The sequence below is a fragment of the Meriones unguiculatus genome, chromosome 7, assembly GCF_030254825.1.
Source record: "Meriones unguiculatus strain TT.TT164.6M chromosome 7, Bangor_MerUng_6.1, whole genome shotgun sequence".
Classification (NCBI taxonomy): Eukaryota; Metazoa; Chordata; class Mammalia; order Rodentia; family Muridae; genus Meriones; species Meriones unguiculatus.
In genome coordinates, this window is record NC_083355.1 from 45641517 (window position 1) to 45667002 (window position 25486).

General features: G+C 49.7%; 1 protein-coding gene across 13 annotated transcripts in view; it reads left to right on the top strand.

Annotated features, from left to right (window-relative positions):
* Positions 1-25486, top strand: part of Rap1gap2 (RAP1 GTPase activating protein 2) — a 223270-nt gene that overhangs the window by 99072 nt on the left and 98712 nt on the right. The window contains exon 1 of one of the 13 annotated variants that reach the window (XM_021642098.2): positions 18288-18366. The exons of the other annotated variants lie outside the window; for them this stretch is intronic. Within the exon in view, the coding sequence (XP_021497773.2) occupies positions 18329-18366 (38 nt within the window). The 5' untranslated portion in view covers positions 18288-18328. Of the gene's footprint in view, positions 1-18287; positions 18367-25486 lie in introns of those variants that run through there. 13 annotated transcript variants of the gene reach the window in all.

Genomic DNA, 25486 nt, shown 5'->3' on the forward strand with positions numbered 1-25486 from the left:
GTGGAGGTCAAGAGAGGATATTAGGTTTCCTGGAACTGGAGTTATGGGTAGCTGTGAGCCACCTCTCTAGCCTCCAGGGGACATTTGAAAATTCAAGCCATAGCAAGGGTTCGGAATCTAAGATAAGCACCTTTGCAGTGCCTGGCTTGATTTAAGCTTCAGTGCATGCTGTAGCTTCTGCCGTTATTGTATGGAAGCGTGGCGTGTACACGATAAGGGTGCACATATCAAGGAGAGAGTGCCAAGATCTCTATGTACACACTGATCTCTGTCGATGCCACCGAGATCAAAAATACAGATTTTTTTCCCCCTCTAAAACCATGGTGTTTCATTGTAGCTCAGGCTTGCTTGGAAGTTGCTGTAGAGCCCAGGCTAGCCTGAACTCAGGATCCTTCTGCCCCTGTCCCCCAACAACTGGAAGTACAGCTGCGTGTGCCACTATGCCCAGCTCAACACTGGGATTTGCAAGTGGGAGCCATTCTTTCAAGAGGATGAGGTTAGGGACGAAGATGGGTTTCTAGGGCTGAGTGAACTTGGTTTGACCTTCTCTTCTTCCAGACACAGTCGGGGAGAACCTGGAGCCAACGCTGTGATTATTCACTGCCCTTGGAGCAAGGGTGCATTGAGAAATTGTCACTTGCTTTTAAGCTTATCGGCTGTGAGCACACTGTTTTATGAAGGCTGGTGTGTTAGCCAAGCCCTGCCTGGAGCCCTTCAGAAGCTGGGGAGCTCCCTGGAGACACACTGGTGGCCTCATGAGTGACCTAAGAGAGCTAGTTCTGCCGAGCCTTGGGGATAGAGAGAAGGGTCAGGCCATTTGGTGAGAGTCGCCCCTCCCTTGTCCCTTCCCTGCCTTTGTCTTGCTCTGTTTCTTTACTGTAAAGGTTGTTGCTAACCTTACAGAGCACTGTAAGGTAGACTTGGGGCATGCGGACGGCTCCTGAGGGCATGCTGGTTCCTAGTTCATCACGGAGAGGCATGGCAGCAGCAGGGGTCCCCTGGCTTTCACTGTGACAGCCCCTGTCCCTGCCCCCTAGGAGCTTGTGCTCTGAGACAAGGGCTGGAGAGTGGTTCCTGCAGAGTCCTCAGATCCTCAGCGGACCTCTGCGACACACTCCGTGGTGGGTTCTGGGGTACAGAGTGGATGATACAGACTCAGAGTCCTGGGGTTGGCACTGCCATCTTCTAGAGTCCATGCTGAGTCCACTTATCATTTCTCCTCATTTTTTATGAGCTCCAATTTATTTTATGTACATGAGTGTTTTGCCTGCATGTATATCTGAATGCTACATACATGCCTGGTACCCACAGAGGCTAGAAGAGGGCATTGGGGTCCCCAGAACTGGAGTTACAGATGATTGGTAGCTGCCATATAGGTGCTGGAAATCAAACTCAGGTCCCCTAGAAGAGCAGTCTGTGCTTTTGACCACTGAGCCATCTCTCCACCACCTTTTTTTTTTTTTTTTTCTCACTGTGTAGCTCTGGCTGCCCTGGAACTTGCTGTATAGACCAGTCATGGAGATTTTCCTATCTTTATTTTTTCTTTCTTTAAGTTTATATTTTAAGATTGTAGATTCCATGTTATAACTCTTGTCTTTTCAGCCCTCCATGGAGAAATCAGTAGCTCTGGCAAAGTTTCTGGGGCCTTTTCTACAGCGCCAACCCCCTCCCTCCCCCTGTTCACTGGCCCTCTCCACATGCCTGCACCTGCCGGCGGTGCTAGCTGCCTCAGCCTTAACTCATGGGATGTGGAGTGTGAGAGCAATGAGGCCTAGTGAGGGCAGCTCTCAGGGTAACTCTTTAAACCTAAAGCCTAAAGCCTAGAGTCACAGCCCAACCTTGCCTGCTCCTTGGCTCCATTGGCTTGGTGCACTGTGGGCAGACCAGGGAAGCTTGCAGGCAAGCTGGACTCCCTGTAGGAGCTGGCTGCTGGACGGTGTGGACTTGCCCTTGGATCTTTCTCTTCCCTCAACCCTGGAATGACCCTCACAGAGAGTGACAGGAATTGTGGCAGGCTGTGTACGTTGTATTACGTAAGCTTGAGAAAACTATAGCGAGGGGTTGGGGTTCAGTGTGGATAGAGCCCTGCTCTGCACACATGCTGGTGGGGAGCATGCCTGGAGCCCCACGCTGGGCATGCGCTGGGTGGACCGCTCTGGGCATGCTCTGGGATGGTGCCTGGCCCTCATTTAATTTTGTTCCCTGTACATCAATTATTTTCATCACCTCTGGTTTGTTTTTTGTTTTTTTTCATAGTGTCTCCTGTCACCCAGCTTTTATAGCACCACCGGGACAGTCTGATGCCTAATTCCTTCTCTTTTCTCCTCCTACTAAGTATGTGGTGACTCTGGTCAAAGTACTTTGCTTGCTGCACATGCTTTTCAGTACTGAGGTAGGGGAGGAGACCAGGCTCATAGCAAAACTCCAAACATAAAACCTGTGGCCTGAACACACTCCACACATACACAAGCACACACACATGCACACACATGCACATGAACACCCACATTGTACACAGACTCACGCACATACACACTCATGTACGCACACTCATGCACACAAACATATGGAAGGGACAGTTTAGGTGTCTATAGCAGCCAGGCTTCTTCTGAATTCTTGGTCTAGGCTGATGGGTGAGGTAGCATCAAGTTGGGGACGGGTGGGTCACGTTAGGCCTCAACAAACTAAAGGCTATCCTGGCTTCCAGGCAGTGTCCTCACTAATTAGACAGGAATTGCAGGGCCTGGTTGCAGCCATGGTTACATACATACTCTGTATTTTAATAGGACATATGTTTTAATAAAATATTTAACCCAAGATGTGAAGGCAGAAACGGTAAATCAAAAGGTAACTGAAACATGCTGTCTGGAAAGCAGACCCTCGGAGTTCCGGGAAAGGCTTTTCAGTGTGACATCAGCAAAGGCACAGACTGATAGCTGAGACCGTCTCCCGAAGCAATGTGGAGGCTGGGCACAGGCTGTGGGGGAAGCCGTGGGAACAGAGGCACCTGGGTCCACCTCACTGTTCCTCTGTCCCACCCACACCTCGTCTCTGGAAAGGGCCTCTAGCCCTCACTGTAGCACTGGCCCTGTTTCCTCCCTTAAACGCAAATGCCACATGCAGGCCTTTGCGGAAGTAGGGATGTTCTAAATACCTAACTCTTGTGTTCTTCCCTATTGGTGTTTGTGGAGTGTAGGTGTGTGCTAGGGACCATGTGACAGGCTCAGGGCACAAGACCCTCCTCCTGACTCAAGTCAGAGAAACCTGCTCTGTCAGGGGGAACCCAAGGCAAAAAAGTATGGGTTCTGAAGTGGTCTCTGGGAGGCCAGAAGTCGGGGGAGCTGCCAAGAAAGACAGCATGCAGTTGTTGGCTAGATGGCCATGGCTGGACAGGGTTTTCACTAGGAGAGGGTAAGTGGAGAAGTGCATTCTGGCCAGGGAGCACCAGCAAAGCAGTGGAGATGGGAAAGGCAGGGTGAAGCTCAGAGCTCTGCAGTGTGGATTTCACCTGGGGAGTAGTGGAAATGAGGCTGTCAGGGTGGCCTGAGGGCATGCTGTGGCTGGTGTTGAATGTCAGGGAAAGAAGGCCAGGCAGGCTTGCCTGCTCTGCCTCCCTCAGCTTACAAGTGTATAACGTCCCGGGGCAGGATCCAGCAGTGTGGCACCTAGAACTCTGTTCTGTACGCTTGTCTTGATGTGCTTCTGTTAGGCAGAGGCCAGGTAATCCGTGTCTGACAGGAGTGGTCCGGGTTCACTCCCAAGTAACTGCTTCCGCTGCTTTTGTACAGCTTAGTCTGGCCTCATACTCTGCTTTAGGATCTCTAGCGCTGGGATTATAGGTATGAGCCACCATATCCAATCCTGATTGGCAACTGATCTGAGTTAATCAGCGGTCTTGGGGCTGGAGAGATGACTCAGAGGTTAAGAGTGCTTGCTGCTGTGGCAGAGCACCTGGTTATGGTTCCCAGAACCCGCATGGCCATCACAACTGTCTGTGACTCCAGTTCAGGAGATCCAACTCCCTTTCTGAACTTCTCGGCTGCTGGGCTTCCGTGAGGTGCACATACTTACGTGCAGGTGAAGAACTCAGACATTAAAGAGAGAATCTGGGTGTGGCAGTGCACGCCTTTAATCCCAGCACTTGGGAGGCAGAGGCAGGGTGATCTCTGACTTCAAGGCCAGTCTGGTCTGCCTAGTGAGTTCCAGGACAGACCAGGCCATTACAAACAAACTACAATACAAACAAACAACAACCAACTTCCCTCCCCCAAATACAATGTTTAAAAAAATAAAAGGTAAGCCTTTAATCCCAGCACTCAGGGAGGCAGAGGCAGGGAGATCACTGTGAGTTCGAGGCCAGTCTTGTCTACAAAGGGAGTTCAGGACAACTAAGGCTACATAGAAAAACCCTGTCTTGAAAAACAAACAAACAAAAAAACAACCCAAAACCAACCAACCAAAAACCGAAAAGAAACAGTAATAATCCTTTGGTTTTGAGTTCTGATTAATATAAAGAGAAGACCACCACCCGATGGGTCAGGCATGCTTGGATCCAGGCTGAAATGCTGAGAAACTCTCTTCTCCACCCTAGGCTGTGTCCCTGGGCTGGCTTTACCACAGCCTGGAGACTCATCATCTGCACTTGGATAGAAAGAGGAGCCTGTTTTCTCCCATCAACAGAACTCCCAGGGACAGTTCAGATCGGGCTCAGGGGGCTCATCCCCACCTTTGATCTTTGGCTGAGGGATAGACTGCCTCTGGCTCCAGGGTTCTGTGGCCATTCCTGGTTCTGGGAGGGGAGTTGCTTGGCCGAGAGCAGAGGCGGGTGGCCTGAGGAAGCTGATGTGCATTGGCGGTGGGCAGGTGGGAACCCCAGCAGGGGCTCTGTCTCCTGACCGGGTGGGTTACTTGGTCTTGATCTCAGTTCAGCCTTGCACTTCTGGCTGGAAGCTCAGCTGCTGCTCTCTCGCAGACGCAGGCTACTGTGTGAGGCTTTCTCCAGCAGGAGCAGCAGCATGGGGTTCCTGCTCTGCTGTGGTATGCTCTCTTTCGGGACTCGTCGTCTTGAACACCGAGGCTGTCAGACGTGTGGCTGCCTTGCACATTGTCTGAGAGAACAGGTTAGCCCTGCGCTGGACCCTCAGCTTTAGGACTGGACAGTCCTTCCTGTCCTCTTTTGCTAAAGCATCATGAGACCCAGCTGTCCACCACCCAGGAAAGCCTGCTTTCTTGAGTTTAGACTGTATGCATGTCTTCTAGCCCCTGGCCGAGGGTGCTTTTGATCACAGGGCCTTGGCTGAGAGTGGAACTGCCTCTGTGTGAGTCACTCCTTGCTGGAGCACCAGGCCCTGCAGTAGTTTCAAAGTCTGAGAGATAGAGACTCTTGGATAGCAAAAACCAAAATTGCACGAAGGCAGAGGGGTGGCCTGATGTTTTCACAGAAAGCCCCAGGGGGTTGCGGGATCTTACAGATCCAGAATGTCTACAATGCTGGAGCTGTGACCCTCAGTTTTCCTTGCTCTGAGATGGGGATAGACCAATGGATCATTTCTCGTTGTTCCTGAGAGGCTACTGATGCAAACAAAAATTTTATTCAGCAAGTCTACTCTTAGGATATAAAGAATTGAAAGCTTGGGCTCAAACAGTGCTAGTTAGACCAGCTTGGCGGGGGGGGGGGGGGGCGGACGATGAGCAGAATGTGGGAGATACCGACAGTGGAATACTATTCAGCTATAAAATGGAATGAGATTGTCTCGGAACATGGAAGAAACCAAGACTTTATGGTAAGTGAAATGAGCCAAGCACAGAGACAGGCCCCTGTGGTCCTATTTTGCTTTACTTTGTTCAGGTTGCTGAAACAAGCTATCAGAAACGTGATGGTTTAAGCCACAAACACTGATTTCTTACCATCCAGAGGCTGAGAATTGAATAGTCAAGGCCCTGGCGGGTGTGGTAGCTGGTAAGGACCGCTTTCTGTCCCAAGGAGCCTCCGCTGCCTCTTCCTCCTTTTCAAAAACGGTTTTGTGTATGTGAGTGTTTTGCCTGTTTGTATGTCCACACTACAGGCATGCCTATGGAGTATTTAGGGGTACATAGCCATTTAGTCTACAGAACACTCGTGAGCTGCTTGGACTATGCAAACTCGGAGCCAGAAAGTAGAATACAGATTACCAGGGTCTGGAGTGGGGAGCAGTATTGTTTCGTGGACATAGAGCTTTTAGTTGGGGTGATGCAAAGTTTGGAAAATGGATGGCACCAATGTAATGTAATGTAATTTCATACTTAAAAGTGTTTGAAATAGTAAAAACAAAGATTGCAAACAGACCTGTTCAGACTCTCCCTGGGGGAGGCAAAGTGAGAAGCTGTCTGATTCTCGTTGGGAATGTGCTGGCCTGCAAGCACTGAGGCATGTGTGGAGCCCGTGTGTTTGGGGACTCCAAGGAAGCCGCAGTCTTCCCTCCTTGCGCACTCCATAAGCCAGCGCACCCCTTCCAGCCTCCTGACGGGGAAGGTGAGGCCCAGGTGGCAGTCGAGGGCACCGTGGGCCGTCCTTTTATCCAGGCATTGCCCTGTGCTGAGGCTGACAGGCAGTGCTATGTGGCTGCTTCCCCCCCAGGCTGGGCGTGGGGCCTGAGAAGGAGGGTGGAGGGAAGAGTCTGGGCCACCTGAGGGAAGACTTGGATTCAGCGACACAGCGGCTGTACTCGGTGACCCTGTGCTGATGTCCTGAGCAGCTCGTAGTGGGGGCTTCTGGGGTCCCAGAGCCTCCTTCTGAGTTCATTGTAGGATGCTTCCTGGCAACCTGAGGTTATTACGCTTATTTTTCATTTGTAATATATTTTAAAATCTGTGTGCCTCGCAGAAAATTTAGAACAAGCAGAAAAGTGCAAAGACTAAAATAAAAATCTTGTTTATCTCTAAACCAACATGGGGAGGTGCTTGTTCTGAGAGCCAGAGGGTGGGTCATGTAAGAGGCCTTTCAGAGGAACCGAGGGGATGGTTCAACAGCTCGGGACCTGAGTTCGGTTCTCAGAACTGGAAAGCCAGACATGGTGGTGCATGCTGGTGATCTCTGCGCTGAGGGGTGGACACAGGAGGATCCCTGGGCCTCACTGGCCAGCCAGCTTAGCCTAACTGATGAGCTGCAGTCCAGGGAGAGACCCTGTCTCAGAAGAGGTGGGCAGCTCCTGAGGAACATACCTGAGGCCATCCTCTGCCCTCTACCTGTGTGTGAACTACAAAGACGTGCAAACACACACACACAGACACACAGACAGACACATAGACACACACACACACTCCTTTTAGTGGGAGAAGAGCACTGAAATATTTGGGGACTTCCTTTCCTTTTTTTCTTCCTTCCTTTAGCAGATTGTTAAAACAAACAAGCTCATTTTATAGCCAGAGGCTAGATTTGAACTTCTGACCCTCATGCTCTCACCTCCCAAGTGCTGGCATTTAGGTTAAGGGTTTGATTGAAAACGAATCAGGCAGGCTCAAATCCACAGGTTAAAAGCCGCTTTGAGTCTGACTGTGGGGCGGGGGGAGGGGCTTGCTGCGTGAGCCGGTGCAGGCACTCAGACGTCACTTTCTTACCAGTGTGTTGGGGGTTCAGTTTGTACAATTCTATAAGCAATACAAAGCATGCAGTTGCGCATGATGTCCTGAGCTGGGGGACATAGCTGAGCGGTAAAGTGCTTGTCTACTGTGTATGAGGCTCTGGGTTCAAGTCCCAGGACCAACCCTCACATACAACACACACAATTATCAGAGGTAGCAGAATACTACAAACAGCCAAATGCCTGTCCAGAGGGAACTGATCTCACTGGTTATTTCACACGCATGCTGCAGATGACTCCTGAACTTGAAGAATGGAGAAGCGGTTTGGGTGATGATCTAATGGTTCCCAAAAAAACTTTGCATAATGAAAGTGAGGCGCAGAATAGAATGTAGCAGATGCATGCTTTTGTGTGAAAAAAAATGGGGAAATAAGACTTTGTGTTTGTGCAGGCTTGTGCAGTTGTCCCACTGCACGCGTGGGGCCTGTCCTCATGGATTCAACCAAACGTGACAGCAGCTGTTTGAAAAGAAGCCGTTCTCAAAGAAGACTGGACATGTGCCGACCTTTTCTTTCTGCCATTCTGTAACGAGACAGTGTGACACTGTCCTCATAGCTTTAGGCACCGGGAGTCATCGAGAGCCCGTTTCCAGCTGGAAGGATTGCGTGGGTCATATGGAAGCACTGTGGCAGAAGGGACTTGAGTGTGTCCTCAGATTTTGGCACGTGAGGCTTCAGCGGGAGGTTGGGGTGAGGAGGGCCAGAAGCAACCCCATAGCTACAGAGGAGGTTCTCGCTACCGTACTTGCATGAAGAAACCCAAACGGGTGTGTAAGAATCATTTCAGGGGCCAACTAGGAACTGAACAGTTGGAACAAAGATAAGGCGAAATAGGGGCTTAGGGAGATGGCTGGCTGTCCTCCCAGAGGACCCGGGTTCAATCCCAGCAATCACATGGTGACTCACAACTGTCTTCTAGCTCCAGTTCCAGGGTATCTGACACCCTCTTCTGGTTTTCATAGGCACTAGGCATGTATGTGTTACAAAGACATACATGCATACACATAAAATGATAATAAAAAGATGAGACAAAGTCTTTTTATTTGATATTGCATACATATATGAATATATACACATATAAATTTCTAAATATAACCTGCTCTGCCTATGTAATGTTGCTTGTATGTATATGTCTCCAGGGCTGACCATCTGGCATTAATTAATTCGGGGGAAGCATTTCTCCGGCTCTCAGCATCCCTTAGTCACCTGTAGTCCGTTGTGTAGGGTTGAATCCTTGTGAGCTTCTCCCTTCCATGTCAGCATGTCTCAGAGTCCTCCTTGTTGGTCACGTTTAGGCAGCCATGTTGGTGAAACCTCATGGGTGTAGCTCCTGAGTTTTCTAGGAGACACGGCCTCACTGTTGCTGTTATTCTGGCTTTTACAGTGCATCTACCCCCTCTTCTTCAAGGTTCCCTGAGCTCAGGTGGGGGAGTGCTTTGTAAATCTATCCATTGGGAATGGCCCAGCATTCTTTATGGCACCAAGCACATTTTAAAATGGCTAAGATGGTTATGCTATGACTGTTTTATATTTACATTCATTGCATTTGTGTGTGTGTGTCACGCACATGCTTGCACACACGGTTATTAGCCATCTCTGCTGACCAGGTACGGTCAACCACTGTACACTGGCCTGGCTTACTCCTTCCCTTCCCTGCCTCCTGCAGCTGGTTTGGCCTTGTCTCCAAAAGCCCTACTTGCAAGGGCATTCTGTTCCTCCCTGGTCTTTCTCCTTGGCTTGACACTCTGGAAGCTAACTCAGAGGGAACGAGGCAGACCACTCCATGCCTGATACTCATAGTCCAGTCTGGAAGACAGGCCCTGAATTGGTCATTTCAAGGGAGGGGGTGGGGGCAGGGAGACAGCAGCAGTAGAGAAGACCAGGACCCAGAATACACACCCCTGTGTGACATCTCAAGGAAGGACGTTTACGTCAGAGACCCAGGGGGGAACAGGACATAGGCAGACAAAATCTGGAGACCGGTGGCTGTGGGGAGTCTGATGTGACTGTGAGAATGGGCAGCTGGAAGAGTCAGTGTCATTCAGCCTGGCATGCGTGCACTTTCTATCCTGGTAAAATTCACGCCACATACAACGTACCATTTTAGATGTCTATTGGTAAACATCGCTGTGGCATTGTTTATTTTAGATGTTTTGTGACTCTCACCTCCATCCTTCTTCACAGCTCATCATCCAAACATCAACTGTCCCGGCTACCAGGCACTCCCCATCCCTGCTCCCCCTGCCCCTGGCCGTCACCTCTCTCCTTCCTGACTCAGTGGTTTGCCTGGCCCTGGCGTCTTAGTAGTAAACTCAGTGTTAGGATTTGTGGTCTTCTGTGGCTGGCTTCTTTCACTTAGCTAACATTTCTGCGGTTTGCCCTGCCCTGACCTATATTGCTACTTTATATCCGACTGAAGGCCGGATAATAGCCTGTTGTGTGGCTGCACCGCTTTTTGTTTGTTCATCTACCCCTGTGTGCACATTTGGGTTGTTCCCACATTTTAGCCGCTGTTTATAGTGTTGCTGTGGACATTCATGTGCACGTTTTTTTGTTTGAACACCTGTTTTCTCTTCTTTTGGCGTGGAACTGCCAGGTCATGTGGTGACTCTGAGCTTAACTCTGGAGGAGCTGCCAAACTGGTTTCCAAAGAGGATGTACCATTTCATATGCCCTCAGCCTGGTATGTGTCCCTGTGGAGCTGCATGTCCTTGCCAACACTTGTTATTTTCTGTATGCTTTTGTTTGAAGTTATGGCCATCCTATAGGGTGTCCTTAGTCTTTCCTTTAGGAAGGGCCGCTGTGGCTTTCCTTCCTGGAGAATGATGGATTGGGTCAGGGCACAGTGGATGAAGATAGGTTAGAATGTTGCCGCTGTTGCCTGCGTGAGAGACGATGCCGTGGCAGTGGCAATAGGTCGAGAGATGGGAGCAGTCTAGGAAGTGGTTGAGGATGAAGCGATATCATAGGCCTATCGTGAGGGGAGCAGAGGTTCCAGAATGACCCATTTATGTCATGTCCTCAGAGGTCAGTCCAGTGCTGGCACACAGTGCGTACCAGAACAATGCTAGATACCCAGAGAGAAGGAATGTGGACTTCCATGCTCTGTGGTCTGTCCTCTGGGCACCTCCCAGGTCTGTTTTCAATAGCGTCTTTGGTGTCAGAGAAGAGGGCTTCAGAGCATCCTTTGTCAGGCTGTCTAATGCAAGGGACTGCAGGGTGACCTTGGGGCTGGATATTCAAAAGCTATAAAGAAAATCCCCTTTCTTTCTTAATCTGGAAAAAAATATCTTATTTTATATGCATAGGTGTTTTGTCTGCATGTACATCTGTGTATCATATGTATGCCTAGTTCCCAAAGAGGCCAGATGAGGGTGTTGGATCCCCTCAGATTAGAGTTACAGGTGGTTGCATGCCTGCCTTGTGGGTGATGGGAACGGGTCCCAGTTCCTCTGGAAGAGCAGCCAGTGCGTGTAACTGCAGAGCCACCTCTCTAGCCCCTTTCTCCTCCTTTTCATGGTGCTAGGTGTGAACTAGGCTCTTGTGCATGCCTGGCAGACTCCCTAGCAAGGTCTAACCTCCAGGCTGTCCTTATTCAAGCCCCAAACTCTTGGTGGGACATGTGGGGAGGGCCAGGGGCTGGAGAAAATGGCCTTTGGGTGGTCTGATGACCAAATCTTCTGTCTCTCTTCCTCTTTCTACCCTGTTCACAATTCCCTCCTTCTCATCCTCTGTTATCCTCCTCCTCTCTCCCATGTTCTGTAACTCTCCCAAACAAACACATTTTTATGAACCCTGCTTATCGGTCCCATCTGTAGCTCAGAGTAGGATAAAGATGTTTCCCTTCAGTGCTGGGTTTTGAGCTTTGGGCATTCATTGGCCTTGTTCCTGCCACCTGTAGGGCAATTGTCATACAATCCAGGTGGCTGCCACATGGCTGGGTTCCTTGCCATGCTTGTCCTGAGGCTCTGATAGGTGGGTAAATAGATGTTTGTTCCTCCTTGGTCATCGTCTAGTCTAGAGAGAGACCCAGGAAGAACACAGAAGGTTAGAGTCACGTAAGAACTGGAGCTATGGTCAGTCCTTGGTGTTGGTGGACAGTGGCTCCTGGCAGACGCAGCTTCTGCTTATTCCTCTCCCCATGGGAAAGGGATGAGCCCTTTGCTGGGCTAGTCAAGAGCTGCTTGTTCAGCACTGTCGAGGTACATGTGTCTGTAGGTCTTAGGAGTGCAGGATGCCATCCCTGGAAGCTTCTAGTTTGAATTTCAAGTAAGAACAACTTTTTTTTTTGGTGGGGCCATGAGTGAGCAGAGGGCACTAGTGTTATTTAGTCCATGTCTTGCTGTGGGCTGGGAGCACTCAGAGCAGGGAGAGGGTGCAGAGAGAACTCAGAGCTCAGAGGTTGCATGGTCCTTCGTTCATTCCCTCCCTCCCTCCCTCCCTCCCTCCCTCCCTCCCTCCCTCCCTCCCTCCCTCCCTCCTTCCTTCCTTCCTTCCTTCCTTCCTTCCTTCCTCTCTCCTTCCCTCCTTCCTTCCCTCCCTCCCTTTCTCCCTTCCTTCTTTCCAGAATATGCAGGTGGTTCAGTCCAGGCTTCTAGATTCCGCGTCCTGAATTCAACCAACCATAGATTCAAAATATTTGGAAGTACACCCTACACTACACACACACACACACACACACACACACACACACACACACACACACACCAGTGTCTTACTGAATATGTGCATACTTTCTTCCCACTATTCCCTAAACAACATAATAGCTCCATACATTTGTCTGGTGCTTAGTATTATAGACATGTCTTCAAGTGGATGGGAGGAAGCTGGAGGGATGGCTTTGTGGTAATGAAGATTGCTTGCTCCTTCAGAGGACATGGGTTTGATTCCTGGCACTCATTTGACAGATCATAATTGTCTGTAACACGAATTCTCTCTTCTGCCCTCCACACACCAGGCATACATGTGGTTCTCAGATGCATATGCAGACAAAATACTCATAGATGCAGAAAAATTAAAACAAAGTGGATGAGAGGATGTAGCTAGGTTATATGTCTTCCCTGTGCCCCTCTGGAGCACTCATTAGGAGCTCTTTTTTTCAACGGTCTCCAGATGGTCAAAGCAGGCAGGTTTCTTGGGATGCACCATTGTCCAGGGGCGTGCCAGAGGCCAGCAGAGCTGAGGCTGTATGCCTGCCCCTGTGACCTGAAGCTGGGACCTCCAGTGGGAAGAGGCTCTGTGATTCCCTCCTGTGCCTGCTCCTGTCCCTTGATGAGGGGATTAAGCTGAGCCTGTTTGCTTGGATAACTTTGGCTGGCCTAGGAGGGGGCTCTTCTTGTCATCATTTGGTCTTGCAAACTGGGGCACAGAGTGGATCTGGGATGGGGAGACAGAGGCGGGGATCCTCCACTCTCAGGGGCTCCAGCTGCCTGCAGAGCCTGCCTTCAGTGCCCCGGGGATAGGGAGGAAGAGCCCTGCCTCTAGGCAGACCCTTCAGCCTTATTGACGTTGATGTATCATCTTGTCACTTAGGTGACCGGGGCAGCAAGAAATGATTCAGCAGGAGGGCCCAAAATGCCAGTCTTCCCTCAGCCCTGATTCCCTGCAGCAGGTGCTGGGCCTGCCCTCTGGGGCCTGACACTGTGGTTTGACATGTCACTCCAGAAAGACAGAAAGCAGATGTGGCAGGGTCCCTATCCTCACCTAAGCCACTTCATTTAGATGCCCCTGGATTATCTGAAAAACAAAAACAAAAAAACAAAACTTGGGTTCTTTCCTAAACAGCTTTGCTTTGGACCTCAGGTTTTTCTAGGAAGGTGTCCCCAAGGCATCTGAGCCACTCTTCTCCCAACAGAAGGGATAATGAATGACCCCAGGCCTTCAGCAGACCAGGGCAGAGAGGAGTCCGCTAAAGCCCATCCTTCATGTCCTTGCAAATCCCAGGCTTGCCACCTAGTGGCTGTGGCAGTTAGACTCTGTGAGCCTTGGTTTCTCTCTAAGACAGGAGAATAGTTTTCCATCTGCACCATAGACTGGTTGCAAAGATGGAATGAAATGGCACCCTTGAACGTTTAACATAGCGGTGGGTAAACGTTAGCTGACAAGGTGGATCCAGGCTGGCTCTGTTATCTCTGTGGTTGGCTGTGGAGAGGAGGAAGCTAAGGAGAGCCGTGATTATTAACGTGCCTCATTAATACAGGCTCATGACAGGTCACGGGGCAGGGAAGTGGGTGGACTCTGCCTCAGACTGTTGGTCAGAGAGTTGAGGTCGACTGGGGCAGTGGTGGTGGGAGGACCGTTTGCAGGGGAGGTTAAAGTCAACTTAGTCCCTTAGCTGTCAGGGTCTGGGCGGTTCTTGTTCATTTGTTCCCAGTTCATTCAGTACCAGGCAACCTGCTAGGGACAGACAGTGGGTGGCATCCCCACGACAGGCCCCCCAAAGAGCAGGGCAGGGGCTCCGGCAACATGGCTTTTTGCCCCCTTTGCTGTCCTTGGATTTGACCCATCCGTGGTGGGTCTGAGTGAGTTATTAAGCTGAGGTTGCAGTCCTGCTCGCTGTGGGCTGAGTTTTCCATGCTTATTGCTCTCGCTTTGCCCATGTGGAGTCCCTCTCCTGTGACATTTATCTGTCAGTGTTGTGCCATGGCCACAAGCGAAGAAAGGCTGGCATGAGCATGGGCCTCACGCTCTGTCTCCGAGCTGGGAGACAGCTTGAGTGTTGGTCCCTCTGATGTTCACAGATAAGGACTAAGGTGTCAGTTGGCTAGACCAGACACGCTTACCTAAGCTGCTGAGTCCTTACTGCTAGACCAGACACGCTTACCTAAGCTGCTGAGTCCTTACCTCTGAGACAGTGAGTTAGTGTCAGTCAGTGACGGGAACCCCTGAGCTGACATGTTGCTGCCAGACACGTCAGAGTTAAGGTTTGGGAGGCAGTTTTAGAGTGGCGTGAAGTGATGGTGTGGCTGAGACACAGACCCTCAACCTAGTGTGTCCTCCTGGTGATACCATCCGATAGTCAATGTTTACAGATTATTATGACAGAGTAAATATTGTAAACGAACCATGGAACAAACAATTAAATTTCCTTTCCTGGGTAACTTGTTACTTTTCCTAGAATTAAGGACTAATCCATGTTTCTGGCCTTCTAAAGTAACACAGTTTTCATTGTGCTTGCCTTTATTTGTTTTATCATTGTAGTTTATTCAATTATAATTTTCTTAATTTTTTTCCCCTTCAAAACATGTACCAGGATACTCTATGTAGTTTTTTTTTTTTTTTTCCAGCAAGAGACTTTATCTCTAGAATCTTCTATCCTTGAATGGATGGTTGCTTTCAATAATGGCCTCCCAAGAAAGGTTGTAAAAGGAAAACAGTTTTCAGAGCTCTTTTTCTAAAAAAGATATTTTAGAATATTGCTATTTCTACTTCCATATTTGGTTGATAGTTAGTCTGGGTATAAAATTTTAGATTCAAATTATTTTGAAGAGTTTTATATCCTTGCATTCTAGAGTTGTCATTGCAAAGTTTACTGACATATATTCATATTCCTCAGCATATATATCCATTCCCTGGAATTCCCAATGAATTTTTTATTTATCCATATGTCCTAAGACTTTGGGTAGATCTTGTGTCATTCATTGTGCTGGGCATGTGGACTGAGAGGTTCAGGACCCTAAGCCATGGGAAGTATTCTTGTTTTGTTTCTCTGATAATTTTTTCCTGTTATGGTACAATAATTATGTTTACTGCATTTTCTGTGGACTGTGGATTCAGCCAGGGCATATTGAAGAGGAAGCTGGTGCCAGTCTCTATCTGTTTCTTCTTTCCTTTTTTTTTTTTTTTTTTCTGGAGACAGGTTTTTATGTAGACCTGCCTGGCTGTCCTGGAACTCACTCTGTAGGCCACGCTGGCCTTGAATTCACAGAGATCTGCCTGCCTTTGTCTCCAAAAGCTGGGATTAAAGACATGCACCATCATCGCCTGGCTGCCCATCTCTACTTTCACTATATCTAGGACCTCATCTTGCTGGCACAGATGCTGGAGGTGGCTGGGATGATTCACTGGGGACGTATGTTAGGGTCTTTGACTCTGGCTCAGTTCCCAGCTTTTCTGCTGGTCCTAAAATGTCTGAAGATGATTTCTTCATGTGCCAGGGACTGTGGTCTAGACCCAGATTTGGAATATCTGGGAGCTGGCTGGGTGTCTCCCTCCATACAACCTCTCTGGGTAGTGTAGCACAGCCTAGCACTCTCACTAGGCAGCCCTCACATGCTGGCTTGCTTTCCCTAGAGTAAATCCTAGAGATCAAGGTGGAAACTTTGAGAATTACTGTGACTCATCATGGAAGTTAAGTAATGGTATTTCAGTTCCATTTTCTTGGCAAAACTGAATAACCAGGTCATTTTAAGGAAAGGACATCCAAGGGCGTCATTATCAAGAGATATGCCTCACCAAGAGATTGGCTTTGGCTACTCTTCCCGTTCCCTTTTTAAAATTATCTCTCTCTCTGGAACTCTCATTGATCCTTTGGTATTTTCATTTCCCCCAACTCATTCCCTGTTAACTGTTTCATATGTTAGGGCTATACAAATGCTTGCTATTGGACTACAACCTCCTCTTTCTTATACCCTGACCATTCTATTTTTATAACATTTTTTCCATGTGTCATGAATACAAAATCTTGTTTTACTACTCTGAGGATATTAATTCCTGGTGGGTTTTGAAGGTTTCCCTGATTCTTCCCACTATTTGTTTTTTTAAGGTTCCTTTTTATTTACTTTGGCACCATGTTAGAGATGTCTTCAGGTCATCCTTGGCTTTCTCTCTGTGTCCAAGAGTGAGACACTAGGAAGCAGGTTGGGAGTTTACTGGGGGAAGCTGGCTTGCTGCCTCTGGGCTTTGTGCAAAGTAATGGAGCTGATAGTGGTAATAAGCAAGCTGATCTCCTCATTAAAGAAACCTGGATGCTATCTTTTCTCAGTGGTTGCTTTCCCAAGGTGGTGGTAGGGATTGGGGAGTATCATCGGGCTAGTGGGGAAGTGATGGGGGAGGGGCTCCAAAGCTCAGCCTTTCTAGTATCTGTAAGTCTCTGTCCCTCTCATCTGTAGCAAGAGTTTTGTAATTTTGGTTTCTTTAAAAAACATTCTTTAAAAATGTCACGGAAATACATTTTCTTTTTAATACCAGGTGTGGGGATAAGAGGCTGCTTCACAGCAGGTGACTATGATTTACCTCATGCTCTAGCAGAGGTGTGGTTTTGCTAGCTACAGATAGTTTCTGCAGCGTGTGATGGTTATAACTTTTCAGAGGATGTATAAATGTTAGAGCCTGAGGTGTGAGGTTGCTATTGTTGGCTGATTGGTTGGTGTCTGTCAAGTAGTCATGCACAAAGAAACTAGATGGAGAAATTAGATATCCTGATGGAAAAGATCAAACTTGCCGAAAGTAACTCCACACCTGTAATCATCAGGAAGTAGTCTAATGATAGCTCCGCCCCCTTTTCCCTCCACCCCCTTTCTCTCCTGTCTAGTGTTAGGGAGTTAACAGGGTGGAGAAGGGTGGAAGAGAGAAAAAGGAACCCGCAGAGTATCAAATGCTGGCTACCCTCCTCTTTCGGTGCAGGGCCTGTGCCTTCCTGGGTTCTCTGGGGCGAAGCATCCTCTTTTCAGCTGCATCTTTCGAAAGGACATCACGGACGTTTCCCATCTTGTATCCATTGCCAATCTTCGGGGCACCCTTTCTTTTGTAGGCCAGTTCTCCCTATGTTACATTTGTTTTAGCAATTCAGACCTTTTCCTCACTGTTATTTTCAGTGGTTTGGAAGAAGTGAGATAAATGCATGTGGTCAGCCTGACATGTCCATTACAGAAGTCTGAACTCAAGATCTCTCTATCTGTCTCCTAAAGGAAGCAAGGGAACATACTTATCACTGTTTACAAGGATGTTTCATTGTGATAAATGTCATGCACTCAAACGGAGTGAATCATAAAGTGAACACTCACGGCCTTGCCATCCAGGTTAGAAGATGCTGCCAGCCAGGAAAAACGCTGATATCCCGTGCTTTGTGCTTTTGTGTTTTGTCTGAGGCTGTCTGTGACCTTGTGAGCTGGCTGCCTTTGCTCTGACCGTGACGTAGTTCTCAGCTGAGGCCAGGTAGTGGCGAGCAGAGGCGCTGACCACGTGAGGAAAGCTGCTCTGTTGGCAGTTTGCAAATGATGTGGCCAGGGCTGCAGGGCACAGGTGCAGCCGGATTGGGATGGGCTGGGGAAATGGGGCTCTGGTTGAGTGGGGGACTTGCCTGCTATGCCCTCCTTTGGTTCCCATCGTTTTTATGGTTCTACCAGCCCTCCTGGGCCCACCTCTCCTCTCCTCTCATGGTTCCCTCCGCTACTGCCTTTGTGCTGCTGGAATCTGCTTCTGGGTAGGGTCCAGTGCTTTGCCCATCCACCCTGTCTGAAGCAATTGTCTTAGGATCTGCCTTTTGCAAATTCAGTTTTTCCCTGTCTGCATTATGGTTGAAGTTCTAAAAACTGGATCTTTTGCTGTTCAACTGTCTCCCTCCTCTACCTTCAGCAGCCAAGTCCCTTAATGTTTTAGGAATCAGATAGTTTCGTTTCCTTGGCCCTGATCACAGTCTGCTCCTCCCATTTCCTTCCTCTCTTCGCCTCCAGCCCTTTTCTCTGCTGCCCTGACATTCGCTTCTTGGAGATGCACAGCACCCAGACCCTGCTTTGGAAACCAGCCAGGTAGAGTTAAGACTGCTTAGTGCCTATGTTCCCCGCCTTTGCTCTCCTCAGACCTCTTCGTTGCTCCTGTCATATCCAGTTTCCCTTTAACTGGCCCTGTTTTGCTTTAATGGACTCACTCTTGAAGGCAACGTTGAGCCATTACCATAAAAGGACCGTCAGCATGGCCTGCTCCGAATAGAATAGGTTCCTGTGAAAGCTGGAGTGTTGTAGCGCAGGCTGTTCCACACCGTCTCAGGAGCCAGCAGGGCCCCGTGCACCCTACACAGGGAAGCAGTGTGACACAGAAAGCCCCCTTTTGCTGGAGGTGGTGAGGACTGGAGGTAGTCACAGATTCTGGAGCCAGACTACTGTAGTTCAAGGCTTGCTCTGCTACTTTCCAGTAACATAGATTGGGCAAGTTACTTAATATCTCTGAGCCTCAGTTTCCCCATCAGCACAAGGGGACTAATAATATTTCCTGCAAAGGATGTTGGTGAGTAGTTGGTGAGAAGCCCTTGTGGGTTGCTGGTGTCAGCCTTTGGAGGACAGCTGTCACTTCCTCTCTGATGCTCAGCCGATCTCCCAGTAGGGCTGGGCTGGGCTGTCTCTTTTCTGGACCTCATGGTACTTCCTTGTGTATATCTCTTTGTTTCCTTGATGTAGGTGCAGAGTGCCTCTAGGGTGGTTGGTGCTTTCATTTCTGCCTGGGTCACCTTGGGTATTTGGCATCCTGTCTATGCAGGGACAATCTGCCTTGTTTGCCAAAACTCAAGCTTAGAAGGCTGGTGAGGGCACAGGCTAGTGTCCCCTCACACCTTGAGTGGCACACAAGCCATCCAGAGATGCAGTTCTTATGGTGAAGGGAAAGAACTGTGGCATCAGTGTCAGAGATCTGGGGTGCAACGCCCCCTCCCTCATCTCCATGCTGGGTGTTGAGGGACTCACTGGACCCCCTGGAGCTACCAGTTGCTCACGTGTGAGCTGTAATGCTTTGGTCAGTCCTGAGAGTTGTTTGTTCGTCTTCTCAGGGAGTGATGACTTGCCTACGTGGGTACCCCACGGGGGGTGATGGGGTTCACAGCTGGCTCTTCATGGCTCACTGGTCCTATTATGTCTTGTGCCTTCTGCCTGCTCTTTCCCCTACCCTTGTCCCGGTTTTAGGGCTTCAAGGTTCTCCAGGGAGGGCAGGGCCATCTGTAACCAACACTTGGGAAGAGATGCTGCAGCCACCCAGCCTTGAGCAGCTTTCCCCAGCTTCCCAGATGCAGCCGTCTCTTGCCACTTGAGTGTGGCTTTTAGCGGAGCCTGTGCCTAGCATACTTCACCATCTCCTGTGCAGCCCCGAGCCGCCTCCTCCCTAACCTGAGCCTTCTCTGTGGCCATTTGTCCACTTACGGGAACCCGTGAACTCCGTTAGCACCTTCTCCTCCTTTACGTAGGGCCGTGCTATTCAGTGGGCGCTGTGTGAATGTCTGTCAGTAAGTGTGTAGTCCTTCCTGACACCCTTCTGGGTTGTGGCTGCTCCTTTCTGGCCTGAGCTGACTTCTGAGGGGGGAGGCATGTTTTCCTTTAGCTAAATAGTCAGGCTGTCACATAACATCTCCTGGGTTTCTTCCAGGCGCTGCTGGGCTCTGTATCCATGAACCATGGAATTGAATTGGGGGTGGGTAGTTGCTGTTTGGGGGAGATTCAAGTCAGCACAGGTCCAGCATTGTGCTTTGAGTCTTTGTGGTGACCTTAGATTTTACACGAGGACGTGATGGAACACTGAGGCCAACCCTGCCAGGTGTCAACCTTGAGGTTCCAGGGTGCATTGATAACCCTTGGGAGCCTCCCCTTCTCTGAGAAGAAGGAATGAGGATGAGGAGGCCATGAGGAGGGGAGGGAGGGGACTGGGATCAGGCTGGAAAGTGATTAAATTAATAAGTTAAAAAATAGTGAGCAACACCTGTTTCTTCCTGTAGGGTTCATGGGGGGTCAGAACCTGCCTGCTTCCTCCACTGTGCCCTCTCGTGCCTGGATCTTGTGACACTGTCAGTTCTGCAGGGACCCTGCCCTTCTTTCACACTGGCCCCAGCACAGCGGGCAGCGGTGGGGCACTGGCTCCAGCCTCCCGGACTTGGGGCACCTACATCCAAGTTCCCCAGATTTTAATTTGCTCCTGCCTCTGTACACCTCTGCTCTCTGCCTGGCTTCCTGCTCCTTCGACATCAGACTGTCTTCCAGTTTGGACAGCAGCAATCACCACCGTAGCTGTGATTGTCTATTGTGTTTCTCCTATATACACCCAGGCACTACGTTGAGGGCTTTTGGAGCCTTTCTCAAAATGGCAGGGTGCGGAGACTAGCACCTCTTCGGATGAGGAAGCTGACAGGCAGAGAGGGGAAATAAACTGGCCACAGAGCTCATCAGTGCCGATGCTGGGAGTCAAGTTCAGGCCTGTCAGACACTCACGCGAGTGCTCCTGAGCTGCCCTCTCCCTCCCTCAGGGCTGGAGCCTGGTTCTCTAAATTGTCCAGTTAGCACAGATAAACATTCGAAGACTTTGCTTCTCGCCTGTGATGAGGTCCCAGAATATCTGGGTGCTGGAACGAGGGTCATGTGGGTGTGCTGCTGAGTCCTGGGTCTCTGTCTGTGGCAGGCTGTTTTTTTCAAGACAGGCTTTCTTTCTGTAACAGCCTTGGTTGTCCTGGAACTACTTTGTAGTTCTCACAGAGATCTGCCTGCCTCTGCCTCTTAAGTGCTGGGATTTAAAGTGTGTGCCACCACTGCCCAGCTTGTAGGCATCTTCTTCTTTTTCTCTTTCTTGGTTTTTGAGACAAAGTTTCTCTTTGTAGCCTTGGTTGTCCTGCAACTCACTCTGTAGACCAGGCTGGCCTTGAACTCACAGAGATTCTCCTGCCTCTGCATCTGGCAGGCTTCTCTGAGCATGAACCCTCAGCTCCCACTGCCAAATCCCTGCTGTCTGTGCTCTGCCCAGCATGTCCAGAGACACATGATTCTCTATTCCCGTGAAGTCTAGTCCTGTAGCGGGAACAGGAGTCAACTCATCCCTTCTGTCTTCTCTGCAGAGAGGAGAGCAAGCCCCCCAAGAAGTGGCGCCCCAGGGCCGGAGCTCAGCCTGACTTCTGAGCCCCCTCTTTCCTCACGTCTGTCTCAGGCTGAGCTCTCTTGGAGCATTTGGTTTGGTTGTAGTTTTTGGGCCACTGTTTCAGGTCCAGTTGGCTCTGTAGGGTGGGACTTGTGGAAAGTTAGAACGCTAATATTTCCTCCCAAAGCAGGACTTTGGGCAGGTGCTTGTGCTGGGTGTGGGGCAGAACAGGGCAGTGTCCTTCGGCAGGGGCGGGGCAGGGGCGGGGCAGGGGCGGGGCAGGGGCGGGGCAGGGGCGGGGCACTGTGCTTGCTAACCACCTCTGCCTCAGAGCATGGACGTGTTCACCACGTGGGACCTAGGGAATTGAAAGGCAGCTGGACAGGAAATTAAGCAGCAGGAACCTCCAGCTCCCCTTTCCTTGTTTCTTTTTCAAAAATGAGGCATAATTCATATGCCATGAAGTTCGTCCTTTGAAAATACGTGGAGTCCTCCAGGCTTAAGCTCACTCACAGGGCTGCACAATCGTCACGGCAGTGTAGTGCTGGTACATTTTAGCCACCCATTAGCCGTGTTCGTTTTGCCCTCCTTCAAGATCCATTCTGGCTTTGGCTTTGCCAGTTCTGGCAAATAGAATCATCTAGTGTGGTGGTCCTCAACCTTCCTAACGTTAGACCCTCATGTTGTGCTGACCCCAGCCATAAAACTATTTCATTGCTACTTCGTAATTGTAGTTTTGCTTCTGTTATGAATTATGATGTAAATGCCTGTGGTTTCTGAGGGTCTTAGGTGACCCCCATAAAAATGTCCTGTGACCCCCAAGGGGTCACTTGACCCACAGGTTGAGAACCACTGATCTAGCATTGGCTCCTCTGTGACAGGCTGTTTTCACTTTTTATACTTTCTGGGTCCACTCATATCATAGTGTGAATCCATGTATCTTTCCCATTTTTGGTGAAACAGTATTTCATTTCACAGACTGCTTGCGTTTGGTCCATCCATTCATCATGACCGAAATGGGGAATTTTGGTCATTTCTGCCCTTTGCTCCTTGGACTCCTGTTTTCCATCTCTTTTTGTTTGGTTTTTCTTGAGAAGCTATTCAAAGCCTACAGCTGTCTGTGTTCCTCTAGTCTGGCTAATTTGGAAAGCAAGTGTAAGCACCTGGGGGGGGTGACTGGGGTGCTGGGGTGGTGGGAGATGAAGGCTGTGAGGCCCCAGGGCCATCTGTTGCTAGGTGGGTGTTTTTCTGCTGCTGATTATTAACCAGTGGGAAGTTATGATCCTGAGAGCAACTCTCCAGGGGCAAGGACTGTTGCTTTATTTGAGCTGTGTTTTCTCAGACATGTAAGCCGCCTGGATCCTTGCTTTTCTTTCTGCATGGGGAGCTAGCTCACCATTTTGTTTTCACTGATTGATAGCTTAACTTTTCTATAAAGTGTGCACCCGTGCACACGCCTCTGTGTGCGCATTAGCATGCCCACGTGCCATGATGTGCAGGTGGAAGTCAGAAGGCAGCTTGCAGGAGTAAGTTCTTCCCTTCCCCTGGGGGGGCTTGGAGGCTGAGACAGTCGTCAGGTTTTGTGGCTTTACCCACTGAGCCATCTCGCTGGTCCCACACCACCATTTTATGAATCATATCGTCACTGTTGTCGTTACCCTGGTATGCATTTGTGCAGAACTTCATGTTTATTCCACAGCATTGCTTTTAATTCCTGGGAGCATCCTTTGCAGATAAAGGCACCTAGGCAGTAAGGTGAGGTCACATGACAGAGGAGCAGGAAGAGCCACACTTGAACCCAGGAATCCCTTGATTCTAAGCTCTCCATAGCAGTGTGCAAAAGACCATGTGCTGTTGCACGGGGCCCAGGTCACAGCCTTTTGAGGGTAGAGACATGGGCCCTGGATACTGCGCTGCCATTGTCAGGACCTCCCAAGGGCTCTGTACAGCTTCTGTTCCAGGCCCCTCTGTCCTCTGTCGAGATTGCATTTTTCTGGAGCCATGTGGGCCTCTTCTGGACACCCTCCTTTCTGCCCTGGGATCTCCTGTGCTTCTAAGAGTCAGTCTCTGAGCAGAGGACTTTAGCCACTGGGCTCTGCAGTAGGGAGATGCAGAGTGGGCAGCACCTCCAGGAACCCCTGGGGCCCCTACCCATTCAGTACCCACATGCCATTGTTTTTCATCTGAGGGTAAATTCTTCTTCCTCCCGTCTGCCTTCTCTCTGTTTTCTCTTCCCAGCCCCTCACCTGTCCCTGTCACCAGCACCTTCCTTTTACGGGTTTCCAAGGCCCCCTGGGTAAATAGGGGGCCATGTGCCCTTACAGCAAATGTTCCTGTTTGTCTGGGCTCACGGGAGGGCAGTTTCCAATCTCAGGATCATGACACATGGCTCACGAGAAACTTGTTACTTCTGGTAATGATTTACCTTTTGCTTCTAGCAACTGAGAGTGGCCAAGGTTATCCCTGGATAGAATCACATCAGTTTCGCCTCTCATGTGTGATGTGTTTGCTGAGAGAGAGAGAAAGAGCGGGAGCTGCGCCCGGCATGCAGCTCACCTAATCTTATCTTTGTGCCAGCTGGTGGCTGGGTCTGGCTGGTGTCCTGGGGGGTGGCACTAACTCACATGTAAATGTTGTCGTCAAGAGGGCTAGGGCAGGACAAGGTCAGGCTCAGCTGATCAGAGTAGGGGCGGGGTTGAGGTAGCCGCTGGGATTTCACCTTCATTCTGGGCTTTCACTCACAAGGCCAAGGGTGGAGGTGAGAGCTTGGGTGTGTGTTGCTTTCCCAGGGCTGCTGTTACCAAGCACTAGAAGTGGCTTGAGGCAACACCTATTTCTTTTCTCAGTTCTGGGGCTCCAACAAGATGTCAGTAGATGGCCCTGGTCCTTCCTGTCTCTTCTAGTTCCTGGCAGTTGGTGCAATGCTTGCGTTTCTCCACCTGCAGCCACCTCACTCTTCCATCTAAGCCCATCATGCCACTGTGTGAGTGGGCCTGCAACCTTACAGTTACACGGGCCCTGGGTATGTTAAAGGCCTAGCTCATGGCCTCATCTTAACTAGGTTACATCTGCAGAGGCTCTGTTTTCAAATAAGGTCTTATTCAGAGGTGCTGTAGGTTGACATGTCAACATACCCCCACCTTTTTTTTTTTTTAAAGTAGGACACAGTTTGACTAACAATAGACATTTAGTGCTTAGATAGGAGGAAGGGATGGAGCCAAGAGGACCAAGGATACTGAGTGTGCCTTTATTATAGGTGTACTTGAGGTCATCCATATACCAAGGCAAGGTGGATTCTAATGAATGGCTAATGGCCCATGTGCACCCTGAGTCTTTTGGAGGATAGCAGCCATTCTCTATCTATCTCCTATCCCTCAGGACTCTTAGACCCAGCTTGGGAGCTAGAAGGAACCTGTTGGCCATGAGAGTTCTTTCCTGCCCCGCTGTCACTTGGAAAATCCTTCTGATTTGAAGTTTCCTTATGTTCTATGTGATAGTCCTCATCCTTCCCTGCTCATCCAGCATCCAGGGAAGCAGGCTGGTGCATGGGAAAAGGTTGAGGATTCCTAGATCTTGGACAGTAATTGCGTTTACTCTGGCCCCATGGGTGTGGGCATGGAACTCAAAAGCATGACTGTGTAAATGATGTAAAAAGTCTGCTGACATCCTCCTGCTCAGGGTTGCTCCTGGAGATCAAGGGCTTCTGTCAGCTAAAGGCATCGTTACAAACCATCTCCAGAAGCATGGGCCAGAAGTTCTCAGGGGAGTCCAGAACAGCTTATGTTCTCTCATGGAAGATTTTCCTCTTCTCCATTCTCTGCCAGCCCCTCCTGCAATCTCCCAAGGGAGGTGCCCTTGTTTTTGCCTTCAGGTGCCTGAGTGTACTCCTTTCCACACTTGACCAAACTACCCTCTTCCCCTTTCTGGCTCTCAAGGGACAGGCTCTTCAAGAAAAGCAGTGGCTGCTTGAAAGAGGCAGAGGGCAGGGGGCAGAGGACAGAGGGCAGAGGCTGTGCTGGACCAGCTTCAGTGAGAGGCAGATGAGGG